This window comes from Chanodichthys erythropterus, chromosome 19 (assembly GCF_024489055.1).
Source record: "Chanodichthys erythropterus isolate Z2021 chromosome 19, ASM2448905v1, whole genome shotgun sequence".
Lineage (NCBI taxonomy): Eukaryota > Metazoa > Chordata > Actinopteri > Cypriniformes > Xenocyprididae > Chanodichthys > Chanodichthys erythropterus.
The window spans coordinates 9225612-9241293 of record NC_090239.1 but is presented as its reverse complement, the minus strand read 5'-3'; the positions used below and the strand labels follow the sequence as shown (position 1 = coordinate 9241293).

The 15682-nt window shown below is 37.6% G+C and overlaps 2 protein-coding genes across 2 annotated transcripts in view; one reads left to right on the top strand and one right to left on the bottom strand.

The window, feature by feature from the left end:
- Positions 1–15682, top strand: part of si:ch73-127m5.1 (neurotrypsin) — a 46538-nt gene that overhangs the window by 27158 nt on the left and 3698 nt on the right. The window contains exons 7-13 of the mRNA XM_067368693.1: positions 2911–3089; positions 3437–3578; positions 5055–5266; positions 10550–10691; positions 10854–11135; positions 13886–14008; positions 15081–15361. Of these exons, the coding sequence (XP_067224794.1) occupies positions 2911–3089; positions 3437–3578; positions 5055–5266; positions 10550–10691; positions 10854–11135; positions 13886–14008; positions 15081–15361 (1361 nt within the window). The remainder of the gene's footprint in view (positions 1–2910; positions 3090–3436; positions 3579–5054; positions 5267–10549; positions 10692–10853; positions 11136–13885; positions 14009–15080; positions 15362–15682) is intronic.
- On the bottom strand, positions 5460–7878 carry LOC137007351 (cannabinoid receptor 2). Its single transcript, XM_067368725.1, has 2 exons — positions 7853–7878; positions 5460–7777 (listed from the first exon to the last, which is right to left on the bottom strand). The coding sequence occupies exon 2, from the start codon at positions 7742–7744 to the stop codon at positions 6806–6808; it is 939 nt and encodes a 312-aa protein (XP_067224826.1). The 5' UTR covers positions 7745–7777; positions 7853–7878; the 3' UTR covers positions 5460–6805.

Genomic DNA, 15682 nt, shown 5'->3' with positions numbered 1-15682 from the left:
TGATAAGATGTTAAATTAAGGGTCCTAAGTGTCTGTAGTCAGTAAAAATCCCCATGGCGTTTCTTGAAAAAAAAAAAAGAGTTAGGCTGTAACTCTGGCATCAGCCTCTATCCATCATGGCTTCTTAATCAACCCCATATATACACACACACACACACACACACACACACACACACACACACACACACACACACACACACACACACACACACACACACACACACACACACACACACACACAGGCTGACTACATCACTCTGTCTTATCTCTTCTGATAAAGCACTTTTATTCATTTATTTATATATTTATTAAAATTGAGTCCTGCATATTAGAGGAGTAGTATTTGACATAAAAAACACCAGCAAAATAAGAAAACAGCTTCATCAGTTTTACAACACATGCTGCAAATACTCACAACACAACCAAATACCAGTCTGCAAATAGCACAAAGCTCAACATGCTGCAACTGAAGAAAAGACATGTAAATGGAAAAAAGAACCAGGGAATTAAGAAAATGTCTTCATCAGGTTGACAACACATGTGCTGCAAATACTCACAACATAACCAAATACAGAAACATGCTGCAAATACTCACAAAGCAACCAAATACAGAAACGCACTGCAAATACTCACAACTCAACCAAATACAGAAACACGCTGCAAATACTCACAACGCAACCAAATACAGAAACGCACTGCAAAAACAGAAATGCATGGCAAATACTCACAAAGCAACCAAATACAGAAACATGCTGAAAATTCTCAAAAAGCAACCAAATACAGAAACGCACTGCAAATACTCACTACGCGACCAAATACAGAAACGCACTGCAAATACTCACTACGCGACCAAATACAGAAACGCACTGCAAATACTCAAAGCAACCAAATACAGAAACGCACTGCAAATACTCACTACGCGACCAAATACAGAAACACGCTGCAAATACTCACTACGCGACCAAATACAGAAACACGCTGCAAATACTCACAAAGCAACCAAATACAGAAACGCACTGCAAATACTCACAAAGCAACCAAATACAGAAACACGCTGCAAATACTCACAAAGCAACAAAATACAGAAACGCACTGCAAATACTCACAACGCAACCAAATACAGAAACACGCTGCAAATACTCAAAGCAACCAAATACAGAAACGCACTGCAAATACTCACTACGCGACCAAATACAGAAACACGCTGCAAATACTCACTACGCGACCAAATACAGAAACACGCTGCAAATACTCACTACGCGACCAAATACAGAAACACGCTGCAAATACTCACAAAGCAACCAAATACAGAAACGCACTGCAAATACTCACAAAGCAACCAAATACAGAAAAATGCTGCAAATACTCACAAAGCAACAAAATACAGAAACGCACTGCAAATACTCACAAAGCAACAAAATACAGAAACGCACTGCAAATACTCACAAAGCAACAAAATACAGAAACGCACTGCAAATACTCACAAAGCAACCAAATACAGAAACATGCTGAAAATTCTCAAAAAGCAACCAAATACAGAAACGCACTGCAAATACTCACTACGCGACCAAATACAGAAACACGCTGCAAATACTCACTACGCGACCAAATACAGAAACACGCTGCAAATACTCACAAAGCAACCAAATACAGAAACGCACTGCAAATACTCACAAAGCAACCAAATACAGAAACACGCTGCAAATACTCACAAAGCAACAAAATACAGAAACGCACTGCAAATACTCACAATGCAACCAAATACAGAAACACGCTGCAAATACTCACAAAGCAACCAAATACAGAAACACGCTGCAAATACTCACAAAGCAACCAAATACAGAAACGCACTGCAAATACAACTCAACCAAATACAGAAACACGCTGCAAATACTCACAAAGCAACCAAATACAGAAACGCACTGCAAATACTCAAAGCAACCAAATACAGAAACGCACTGCAAATACTCAAAGCAACCAAATACAGAAACGCACTGCAAATACTCAAAGCAACCAAATACAGAAACGCACTGCAAATACTCAAAGCAACCAAATACAGAAACGCACTGCAAATACTCAAAGCAACCAAATACAGAAACACGCTGCAAATACTCACAAAGCAACCAAATACAGAAACGCACTGCAAATACAACTCAACCAAATACAGAAACGCGCTGCAAATACTCACAAAGCAACCAAATACAGAAACATGCTGCAAATACTCACAAAGCAACCAAATACAGAAACGTGCTGCAAATTCTCACAAAGCAACCAAATACAGAAACGCACTGCAAATACTCACAAAGCAACCAAATACAGAAACGCACTGCAAATACTCACAAAGCAACCAAATACAGAAACATGCTGCAAATACTCACAATGCAACCAAATACAGAAACGCACTGCAAATACTCACAGCGCAACCAAATACAGAAACAAATGCCCTGCAAATAGTCACAACACAACCAAATACAGAAACATGCTGTAAATACTCACAACGCAACCAAATACAGAAATGCGCTGCAAATACTCACAGCACAACCAAATACAGAAGCAAATGCCCTGCAAATAGTCACAACGCAACCAAATACAGAAACGCGCTGCAAATACTCACAACACAACTAAATACAGAAACGTGCTGTAAATACTCACAGCGCAACTAAATACAGAAATGTGCTGCATATAGCACAAAGCTCAATGTGCTGAAATTGAAGAAAACGCATGCAAATAGAAAAGCCAACAGCAAATTAAGAACAAGTGTTGTCTATGACCTAAAAGGTGAATTTTTTTCCTGATCGTATGTGCGTTGCGAGTATTTGCAGCATTGAGCTTTCTTGGCCATTGTACAAATAACCTGTAAAGTCTACTTCTTTTTTGACCATTTATATGTCTTTGTGTGTGTGTGTCTAGGGGCATCCCCAAAGCCTGGTCATGGGCTCATTTCGGGCAGGGCAGTGGGCCGATCCAACTGGATGCAGTACAGTGCACAGGCAATGAGCTCTCTTTGGATGAGTGCCGTCACAGCGGATGGGAACAACACAACTGTGACCATATGGAAGATGCTGGGGTGTCATGCAACCCATATACAGGTCTCGTCCTATACATAGACACACACATACAAACACTTACCGGATTCTGATTGGTCAACCGCAATATTCTTTACAATTGACCCTAGTAAACTTAGTTTTCCCTAGTTTAATAGCTCTTGTATCACTCCATGCTTTCTTTCTTCTCTCATTAAAAAATAATTTCAGCTCAACTCAATATTTTATGTCTGCTTATTTATTTTTCTGTTAAGTAGTTGTGTAAATGGAATAATGTACAGCAAACAAAATAAACCCTTTCAGGATGACACAAGACTCATGTATGTTGTAATTTCCCACTGGCAATACAGAAACTGTCCAGAGAGGAAATGTTTTTTTGCATATGTATTCAGATGGCGTGGTGAGACTGGTAGACGGTGATAACCCATGGGAAGGTCGTCTGGAAGTATATCACTCCGGGGACTGGGGCACAGTGTGTGATGACAGCTGGACAGAGCAGCATGCACAGGTGGTCTGCAGACAGCTGGGATTCAGGTGCTATTCTTTAATCCTCCAGTAGCTGTGAATATACAGTAGCTATATTGCTTAAAACTGAGGAATGATATACTGTCAGATGAATTTGAACAGTTGGGCCTTGATTTACTGATTTCATATGAAGGACATAAAATAATGCACTTAATTTTAAATATACAGTATGTTCACAAGTTTGGGGTGAGTTAAGATTTTTTGGTGTTGTTGAAAATTGTCTCTTTTGCTCACCAAACCTGCATTTGTTGTAATAAAAAACACAGTAAAAACACAATTTTGTGAAATATTATTACAATTTTTGCTATGTTATTACTATTTGAATATTTTAAAATGTAATTTATTCCTGTGATGGCAAAATCATAGGAATAAATTTTCAGCATCATTACGCCAGTCAACAATGTCACATGATCCTTCAGAAATCATTCTAATATGCTTATTTGGTTCTCAAGAAACATTTCTTATTATTATCAATGTTCTAAAACAGTTGTGCTGATTAATATTTTTGTGGGAACTATGCCATTGTTTTTAGGATTATTTGATGAATAGAAAGTTCAAAAGATACAAAATAGATTTTTTTGTAACATTGTAAAAGTCTTTGCTGTCAATTTAATGCATCCTTGCTGAATAAAAATATAAATAAGGTAACACGTTATTTTAAGGTGATGTAGTTACACGTTACTACATGTACTTACAAGTAACTAACCCTAAACCAAACCCTAACCATAACTCTATAGTACATGTAGTTAATATTACTCATTACTTATTTAAATAAGTACAATGTAACTACATTTTCTTAATTTTGTGGAATTCTAAGTGGACTATGGCTGCGTCTGAAATTGCGTACTTTTCTACTTTATAATTTATATTACTCATAAAAGAGTAGGCAAATAGTATCTGGATAACCTGCTACAATGGACCCTTTACTATCCCATGAGGCCACGGGAAATGATTTGTGAATGGCAGAGAAGCGAGGCAACTGACGCTGGTAGATCACTTGATAATGACAACATGGCAAATGTAATATGTCCAAAACACGTTCATACTACATACATTCATGGCGTTCGCAAAGCAAGTGCTTATTCAATTAGAGTATGCGATTTAAATAGATTAACAATCTGGTAATCTGTTAGTACATTAACTTGTGCATGCAATTAAGTTTGCATGTTTTTTATAGACACAAACCTTCAGTAAATCCGTGCCCAGTTACAGCAAACTCCTTAAGTTAGGAAATCCTCAGTCATAATTTTAAGAATATTATCACTATTAACTTCTTAACTTAAGCGGTTTGTTTTGCAAATGGCTGCAGAGGATTAGTAATTAAATTCTCTTAGAAGTGTCCTACTCAACAATAGTGAGTGTTCAATGTGGGTGTCCATATTCTCTATATGTTCTATATGCATACATAGAGTATTTTGTGGGAGATTTTCAAGTGGCTTTATGTTATTGGGAATTTATCATGAGTGTGTGTGTGTGTCCACGTAGGGGCGGTGCGGAGGTCGCCCCCGCTGGTGCGTTTGGAGAAGGAACGGGGCTGATTCTGCTGGACGATGTGGAGTGTGAGGGGAGTGAGAGCTCTTTACTGGAGTGTAAACATAGTGTGTGGGGTCGACACGATTGTTCTCATAGCGAAGATGTTGGAATACTCTGCCACAGGGTAGAAAACAATGAGGTCCCACTGGCTCCTGAAAGTACTGGTAAGTTATCTTGAACACACACCAACATACGCATCAGTGTGCGTGAGTAAGGCTTTGTGTGAGGTATAGATACATTTTGCTGATAGACTTCTCTGTCTGTGCCACTTTGACCCTTTCTGAAATTCAGAGGGGTTTTAAATGTCATTTGTTGACAGAGGCCGGAAATAAATGCAGCCATTGTAGTTTCCCCAGCTCTCGCTTTTATTGATAAAAACTTCCATTTGAATTTCAATAAAGTATTGTGTAGCCCTTGGCGACCACAACACTACCTTTGACATTTGACGGTGTAACATTAGACAAACATGATTTTTTTTTCCCCAGCCAAACAAACACCATTTCAATTTAAACTCCATTATCATATAACAACACTGCTCTTTTTGCTTCCAGCCTGTGACATTTTGGATTTGTTTGAATAGGTATGTTTGAAATAATAGGTTCAATAGACAAGATTTTATAAAGATGTGTGTTGCTGTGGAGGAGTTATAGTTGCTTATACAGCTGTTGTTAGGACAATGTTGAATGTTCCGTCAGTGTTGCTGTGATTGAAAGATGACAAAGTACATCAGAATGAGAAAATTCATGATTTTATTGGATCTAAAAAAGGTAGCCTTTTGTTTAAATCTTACAATGTCTCTTTGTATAATAAAAAAAATCTGAGTTTCCACCTTAGAGGGAAAAATAAAATGGTATACTGTAATTGACTATTTCTCATAAATTCAGAATTTTATTTCTCATTATTATGACTTTTTACACTACCGTTCAAAATTTGGGGCTCAGTATTTTTTTTTTTTTTTAAAGAAATTAATACTGGTATTCAGCAAGAACACATTAAATTGATCAGATGCGACAGTAATAATATTTATAATGTTATAACTTATCATTTATAATGTTAAAAGATATAAATTTCAAATAAATGTTATTCATTTGAGCTGTCTTTTAAGAATCCTGGAAAATCCTGTTATGCAGAAAATAATAAGAGATGTTTCTTTAGCAGCAAATCAGCATATTAGAAAGATTTCTCAAGGATCGTGTGACACTGAAGACTAAGTAATGATGCTGAATATTCAGCTTTGCCATCAGAGGAATAAATTCAAATATAATTTTAAATTGTAACATGAAAAAATCTTACTGCCTCCAAACTTTTGAATGATAATGTATATAACAATGTATTTTTTAAATTAATTACAATTTCATCTTTATTTTTTCATAATTGATTATATATCTCATAATAATCGCCTTATGCTGTAATTATGGCTTAATGTAACTTAATATCTCAATATGTGACTTTATCCCTTTTAATGTTATTGTAAACTTTATCTCACAATTAACAGAAGGTAGAAACAGACATACAGGTTAAAGGTTTACTCAGAATAAAATGTAAACCATAAAAGCAGACATGCTAATCCTCAAATCTCTTCCTTTTTATCTTTTCATTTTTACAGATATTAACTGTACACAATGCTATAATATATAATATACCTGTTGTTAGGTTTTGGAACCAACACAAGGGGGAGCAAACACATTGTTTACTAGCTGGTATTAGTTACTAGCTTGTGCACTACAACCCTTCCATCTCCTTAAACCATTTACTAATGACTTAAGTGCTACACGTAGCTCACGGCAGCGCAGGGTGTATAGCAATGGGTTGATGCCTGAGTTCAGCAGACATAGAGTACTGCAGAAAGCAAATGCTCTTTTTTGTGGTTTTGAAAGCTCGGCCATAACTACATCTGTCATCATGAAGGAAAGGACAGGCAGCCAACACACTAACAGAATCACAATTATACAGCTAAAAGTCTTTGCCAAATGGATGTCCATGCGCATACGTGCAAGCCCTGGATGTTCAGCATTCATGTTGGCTTCATGTTGGTGGGCCCACCACACTATCAGGGCATAGGCTATCAGTATGAGGACGATCACCACCAACACAAGACTGGCAAAGAATGCCAGGTAGGAACGATCCACGTATGGAAAGAGATTGGAGCACGATAGAGAAGTATTACAACTCCAGCCCATCAGAGGAAGGAAGGAAATGAGGAAAGCCACGGCCCATAATATCACAATACCCACCAAGGCTCTTTTACGTGTCAGTTGCATCTTGTAGGTGATAGGCTTGTAGATTGCATAATAGCGGTCAACTGCCATCAAAAGCAGACTTCCAACTGAGCCCGTAAATGCTATGGTCACACCACTCAGCCTAAGCAGATACTTTGTTCTCTGAAAAGAGTCGTCCGATTTAAAAAGGTGGAAATCCAGGAAGGCGATGGTGAAACAGCAGCATGCAATAGTGTCAGCCAGTGCCAAGCTGGCCATAAACTGGTATGACGGATGTCGCTGCAGGTTCCCAGAGCTGGCTATGACAACCAGAACAAGCACATTGACCAGGAGGCTGAAGGGTGCGATCATGAGACAGATTGTGCCGATGGCCGTCTTCTCTGCGCTGTTTAGCACCATGTAGACATTTGTGCAGTTTTCCATTTTAGTGATAAATCTGTTTGCTTGCAGTCAAATCTGTGAAAAAAAGTGTATTTTATTATTTTAGATTTCCACAATTTGCTATTGTAATTATTTTCTAGTTTTACTTACCCGTATGAATCAGTTATGAAATGCTTGTTCCTTATTGTGTTTTGTGGTCTTTGTCAATTCTAACCTTGTATACGCATGTTGTACAGGGGAAAAAAAACCCTACATGTTGCCATTTCCTTTGTGGTTTTTAAAAAAATAGAAGCTAAGCATCTGCAAAGTTTAATCTCTTAACTAACTGCCTTAGGCACATTAATAATAATAATAATAATAATAATAATAATTAAAAATGTGTGTATGTGTATTTATAGCTAGACAAATTGACAGACAGACAGACAGTTTCAAGTCCTTTTTAAAGGAACACTCCACTTTTTTTGAAAATAGGCTCATTTTCCAACTCCCCTAGAGTTAAACAGTTGAGTTTTACCGTTTTCGAATCCATTCAGCCGATCTCCGGTTGTACTAAGACCGACAGAAAATAAAAAGTTGCGATTTTCTGGGCTGATATGGCTAGGAACTATACTCTCTTACGGCAGCAAAGTTCCTTGATTATTACGCCTGAATGAGAGTATAGTTCCTAGCCATATCAGCCTAGAAAATCGCAACTTTTTATTTTCTGTCGGTCTTAGTACACGATTTAACTACAGAAGAGTCAAGTTTTAAATACGAAAAATATCAAAACTCTTTGGTCATTTTTAAGCGCGATGCTAACGGTCTAATCAGATTCAATGAACTATGCTAAGCTATGCTAAAAGTGGTACCGCCAGAACCGGAGATCGGCTGAATGGATTCGAAAACGGTAAAACTCAACTGTTTAACTCTAGGGGAGTTGGAAAATGAGCCTATTTTCAAAAAAAGTGGAGTGTTCCTTTAAGACTGCGCTTATGGGATGTAGTGGATAGGTTATTGTGGTTGTCAATATAAAGGCTTACACTTTCACACACTGAAACTGTATTTATATGTGTGTGCAGGTAGGGGTGTTAAACATTACAGATTAAAAGGAGAGGTTGATAAATTAGAGATATTCAAGACGTTATATTCAATTCACTGATGAATTGTATACAGTAAGACCATGAATGTGTATTAAGAAAGTAATTAATGCCCATTTTGATGTCATGAGGACACTATGAATTGCTTGCATTTAGTTTTTCTAAAAACAGAAACACTATTACTAGGTATTTCACTGACATAAATTTACGTGCCTGCACATCATGTTTTTTTTAAGCTAAACCGCTAGTAACAGATCCTTTTAATGATGACATTACAAAAAAAGATTAAGACGGATGTGGTTTTTCCATCTAAAACCGAATATGGTCTGCAGTCACACGAAATGTACTAAATCATTTCAGTTCATTCCATATACATATATATATACATACATATATATATATATATATATATATATATATATATATATATATATATGTATATATATATATATATATGTATATACATAAACACCCATCAGGCATAACATTATGACCACTTACAGATGAAGTAAATAACACTGATTATCTCTTCATCACGGCACCTGTTAGTGGGTGGGATATATTAGGCAGCAAGTGAACATTTTGTCCTCAAAGATGATGTGTTAGAAGCCATAAAAATGGGCAAGCGAAAGGATTTGAGCGAGTTTGACAAGGGCCACATTGTGATGGCTAGACAACTGGGTCAGAGCATCTCCAAAACTGCAGCTCTTGTGGGGTGTTCCTGGTCTGCAGTGATCAGTAGCTTCAGTAGCTATTAAAAGTGGTCCAAGGAAGGAGCAGTGGTGAACCGGCGACAGTGTCATGGGCGGCCAAGACTCACTGATGCACGTGGGGAGCGAAGGCTGGCCCGTGTGGTCCGATCCAACAGACGAGCTACTGTAGCTCAAATTGCTCAAGAAGTTAATGCTGGTTCTGATAGAAAGGTGTCAGAATACACAGTGTATCGCAGTTTGTTGTGTATGGGGCTGCATAGCCGCAGACCAGTCAGGGTGCCCATGCTGACCCTAGTCCACCGTGAAAGTGCCAACAGTGGGCATGTGAGCATCAGAACTGGACCACGGAGCAATGGAAGAAGGTGGCTGGTCTGATGAACCACGTTTTCTTTTACATCACGTGGATGGCCGGGTGTTACCTGGGGAACACATGGCACCAGGATGCACTATGGGAAGAAGGCAAGCTGGCGGATGCAGTGCAGTGTGATGCTTTGGGCAATGTTCTGGTGGGAAACCTTGAGTCCTGCCATCCATGTGGATGTTATTTTGACACGTACCACCTTGCTAAGCATTGTTGCAGACCATGTACACCCTTTCATGGAAACAGTATTCCCTGATGGCTTTGGCCTCTTTCAGCAGGATAATGTGACAAAGCAAAAATGGTTCAGGAATGGTTTGAGGAGCACAACAATAAGTTTGAGGTGTTGACATGGCCTCCAAATTCCCCAGATCTCAATCCAATCGAACGTCTGTGGGATGTGCTGAACAAAGAAGTCCGATCCATGGAGGCTCCACCTCGCAACTTACAGGACTTAAAGGATCTGCTGATAACATCTTGGTGCAGATACCACAGAACACCTTCAGGGGTCTAGTGAAGTCCATGCCTTGACAGCTCAGGGCTGTTTTGGCAGTAGAAGTGGGACCAACACAATATTAGGAAGGTGGTCATAATGTTACGCCTGATTGGTGTGTGTGTAATATATATATACATACTTCACATACTAAGTCACCAAATATAAGGTCTAATAGCTCTTTTGCTTTCTTTTCTGTGGTTTCAGGTCCTCTGGTACGATTGGCAGGTGGCGACGATAGAAAAGAGGGCAGAGTGGAGGTGTTTCTTAATGGAGAGTGGGGCAGTGTCTGTGATCATGGCTGGAATGATGTCAGTGCTGCTGTTGTCTGCAGACAGCTTGGATTCACGTAGGGAACAATTTGCAACACCTTAGCTCAAAATCATCTCATAATAGTACTGTGATATATGATTTATTATATCTTCTCAGGCATGATGAATGGAGATAGCTTGGTAAAGAAAAAGAGAAAAGTCTTTAAATGTTTTTTTTTTTTTTTTACTCTCTATGGCAGTGGGGTGTCAAAAGCGCGACCTATGGGTTATTTCGGAGCAGGGAAGGGGACCATCCATCTGACCAATGTGAGGTGCACTGGGAAAGAGTCGTTCCTCGGAGAGTGCCCTTCTAAAGGAAAAGACAGCCACACTTGTAAGCACGGACAGGATGCAGGTGTAGTGTGTGATTATTTGCCAGAGCCAGAGGCTGACATAGCAGTGGTGGGCACACACACCTGCGGTTTGAGAGCTGGCGCTGAGAGACGCAGCAAGAGGATTGTGGGAGGATACAAATCTCTCAGGTAAGCAGTCATCTAAATTTTACTGCTGTGGAATCAGTTCTAGAACACATGTTGTGCATATTTGTTCAAAATGGATTGCAAATACAAGTTGTTTTAAGATGCACTAGTACCCTCTTACGCCTGTTTCACACATAATCTGTCTGCAGTGTGTATGCGTTGCGTATTTTTTTACGCACCCATTAACGGATTAGAGCGTTCACACTGCACGTGGTTGCGGTCCGTCATTGCGTTCCAGGAGCGGTGCGTCTGCAGCAGTGCAGCGATCGTTTACGTACCGAGTCTATTTTTGTGTGTGGGCAAAATGAACATGGATTGACCTGAAATTGTAAAAAAAAATAAAAAAGAAGAAATTATGCACATTTAAACTACTTTGTACATTTAGTACATTACATGAAGATTTTTTTTTTTTTAATGATTTAACGTCATGCCAGCAACAAGCTATATTGATGCCAAAAGGAAACATTTCAATTTCACAGTTCAGTTGTATCATTTCAAATCGTCACTTTGCAGCTAAATGTCATTAGCATGTAGGTGTATACATTTAAGTTTACGCATTAAATAGCTCGTTGTACATACATTTGTATGTCTAATTAGTATGCTACATGTCATTTATATAGGGCAGACCGTGAAGTAGTTATAAAACGTCTTTATGTATCAATGTACATCTAAATAAGTATGTTGAAAGTGTACATAATGTATAAATCTGGAGTATGCGTTACAATTTTGATGAATTTCGCCGAAACTCGGAACAGTCTCATAGCGCACTGCAAACGTGTGCTGTGTGAAAGCACAATGGCTGCTTCCTGCTTCAGCAACACATACGCACTGCATACGGACCGCACACGCACTGCATATGGATAATGTGTGAAACAGGCGTTAGAAAAAGGTTCAGTGGAGTTCCATACAGAACTCTAGGGACTCGATTTTAAAGAACGCATAATGTCCAAAAGGTTCTATATAGGAGAAATGTCTCAAATTATTGCATACTTTAATGTTTAACAGGTATTTCATTTTTTTTTCTAGTGATGAAGTATGTTTACAAGTTGTTTTGTTCATAAAATTTAAAATGAATCAAAACTAAATTAATTCATTAAAACTAAATCCATTAAATGGTCCCATGATGGGAACCCCTAAAAGGTTGTGTATATACTGGTATGAAGTGCCAGACAGAACCCTTTAAAGGTGACCTATTGTGCAAAATTAACTTTTATGTGTGTCCACAGTGTGTGTAAGCAACCACCATATAATGGTAAAAACCTACCCGCTCCCCATAAATCATAAACAGTCTCTCCAAACGAGTGGTTCCAGATTTCCCCCTGCAGAAGACGAACTGCAATGTCATGTGAGCGTGCTGCGATAGAGATGATAACCAAAACCAAACAAGTGTTTTGTTAGTAGCCGACCGAGTTGTACAGGCTCCAACCTCTTCTGAATAGGGGGTGAGGAGCAGCAGCTCATTTGCATTTAAAGATACCTGCACAAAAATAGCATGTTTTACCTTCAACTCAAAAATGAGCATTTACAACATGGTATAATAAATTATCTTCACAGACACATTCTGGGGACACCTGAGACTTATATTACATCTTGTAAAATGGGGCTTAATAGGTCCCCTTTAAAGGGTTAGTTCACCCAAAAATGATAATTCTGTCATTTATTACTCACCCTCATGCCGTTCCACACCCGTAAGACCTTCGTTAATCTTCATAATACAAATTAAGATATTTTAGTTGAAATCCGATGGCTCCGTGAGGCCTTCATAGGGAGCAATGACATTTCCTCTGTCAAGATCATAAAGGTACTAAAAACATATTTAAATCAGTTCATGTGAGTACAGTGGTTCAATATTAATATTATAAAGCAACGAGAATATTTTTGGTGCACCAAAAAAAAAAAAAAAAAAACGACTTATAAAGTGATAGCCGAAAACACTGCTTCAGGAAGCATCTGAGCATAATGAATCAGTGTATCGAATCTGCTGTTCGGAGCGCCAAAGTCACATGATTTCAGCCGTTGGCAGTTTGACATGCGATCTGAATCATGATTCGACATACTGATTCATTTACGCTCCGAAGCTTCCTGAAGCAGTTTTTTTAAATCGGCCATCACTAAATAAGTCGTTATTTTTTTTTTTTTTTTTGGTGCACTTTGGTCGCTTTATAATATTAAAATTGAACCACTGTGCTCACATGAACTGATTTAAATATGTTTTTAGTACATTAATGGATCTTGAGAGAGGAAGTGTCATTGCTCCCTATGGAGGCCTCACGGAGCCATCGGATTTCAACAAAAATATCTTAATTTGTGTTCTGAAGATTAACGAAGGTCTTACTGGTGTGGAACGGCATGACGGTAAGTAATAAATGACAGAATTTTCATTTTTGGGTGAATTAACCCTTTAAGGTTCTATATAGAACCTTTTCTTAAATTAAATTTTAAAAATGATAATTGTTTTCTCTCAGCTTTCCAAATGCCCTCATCTGCAATTGGTCAATTAAACAGATTGTCTCACGCTAAACTCATGACATTGCAGTGTTATAGATAACTAAAATTTAAACTATTTAAAAAAACACTTTTGGTCATTGAAATAAAGCTGAAATATATTAAAACTTTAATATTGCAATAAGCTGAAATAAATTCTTTTAAGTCTTGATCATTTCTTTTTATTGAAAAAATAAAATTCTGGCACTCTACTGTTCCCTCCCAAATGAATATGATTGTCTATTTCTTGTACATATGATATCCAACAGGGGTGACTGGCCCTGGCAGGCGTCCCTGTGGCTCAGATCTCAGTCTAAAGGGATTCAGCCTCTGTGTGGAGCCACTCTCATCAACTCCTGCTGGCTGCTCACTGCAGCTCACTGCTTCAAACGGTAAGAGAGACACCTGCTGGACATCAGTGGTATTAGCTGCCCAGGTTCCTTAACTATAGCCTCAAGGGCCAAATTCGACGCCATAATAATTTTTCAACTCAATGATTTTGATTAAGTCACTGAGAGTGCAAAAATAAAAAGCACTCTGCAATCTTGAAAATTATATCAAGCACAAATATCTGCACTGCGAAGTACAAAATAATTTTTTTTCACTGGCTTACTTAATGATTTATTGTACATTTCTAAATGTATTGTTTTTCCTATGTGGGTTGAATATATAGGTTTTAACAGTTTAATTTTCTTCAGTTACCTCATTTGTCCTTAAATTGCTAAAACCTGATAATTATTCTGATAATTATTTCTGGTCCTCAATAAAAGTAGTTGAAGAACACTGGCATATGTATTTCAGATGTCATCTGGCACAAATACATTTGAAAAACTTTTCATTTAAATATAAAAATTTGTAAAGCTTAAATTTACCAAGATTCCAATAGTATTTACATTACTGTTTAAACGTTTTGGGTCAAATGTAAAAAATAATACTTTATATTATAAATTAATACTTTTATCTTAGCAAGGATGCATAAAATCAATCAGTAAAAAAATTATAATGTCAAAAAAGATTTATGTAAAAAAAAGAAAATCTTCAAAGAATCCTGAAAAAAATCAGTTTCCACAAAAATATTAGGCAGCACAACATTGATAATGATAAATGCTTCTTGGGCACCAAATCAGCATATTAGAATGATTTCTGAAGGATCATGTGACATTGAAGACTGCAGTAACAATGCTGAAAATTCAGCTTTGTCATCTCAGGAATAAATTACATTTTAAAACATTAAAATAGAAAACAGTTATTTTAAATTCTAGAATATTTCACAATATTACAGTGTTCAAATTATTAATCTAATAAATGTAGCCTTGATGAGCATAAGAAACTTCCTTCAGAAACAATAAACAAATCTTACCGACCACAAACCTTTGAGTGATAGTGCATGAATTTATGTAGCAGTGGAATGATTGAAATAGCAGTGAATCATCTGTAATATGAATGAATGTCTTGATTCTACAGGTTTGGCAGTGATGCTTCACGGTACGTAGTGAAGCTTGGGGATTATCACACACGGGAGCAGGATGATTTTGAACGTGTGCTCTCTCCAGAGCGCATAGAGGTGCACAGGAAGTACCGAACAGAGAGCTGGGAGCATGACGTGGCTCTGATCCGGCTGAAGGGCGCCGAGGGGAAGTGCGTGGCCTTTAACCCTCATACTAACGCCGCCTGCCTGCCTGCACCTGGCAGCAAGTGGGGCAAGAGACCTGCGTCTTGTGTCATCACTGGCTGGGGAATGACAGGTAATGTTGAGTTGTTCTTAAATTGACACAATACTGGCATGTCATAACATATTTATTTTTTATATATATTTTTTATTTGTTTTATATACACTACCATTCAAAAGTTTGTAATCTTTAAGATTTTTTTTTTGTTACATTTTTGAAAGATGTCTCTTATGCACACCATATTTATTTGATTAAAAAACAGTAATTACAGTAATATTGTGAAATATTATTACAATTTAAAACAATTGTTTTCTATTTTAATATATTTAATTTTATGCAATTTATTCCTAAGATGACAAAGCTGATTTTTCAGCAGACAGTTCTCCAGTGTCACAT

Excerpts from the sequence above, each read along its gene's own strand:
- LOC137007351 (XM_067368725.1), bottom strand. The coding sequence starts at position 7,744 with ATGGAAAACTGCACAAATGTCTACATGGTGCTAAACAGCGCAGAGAAG.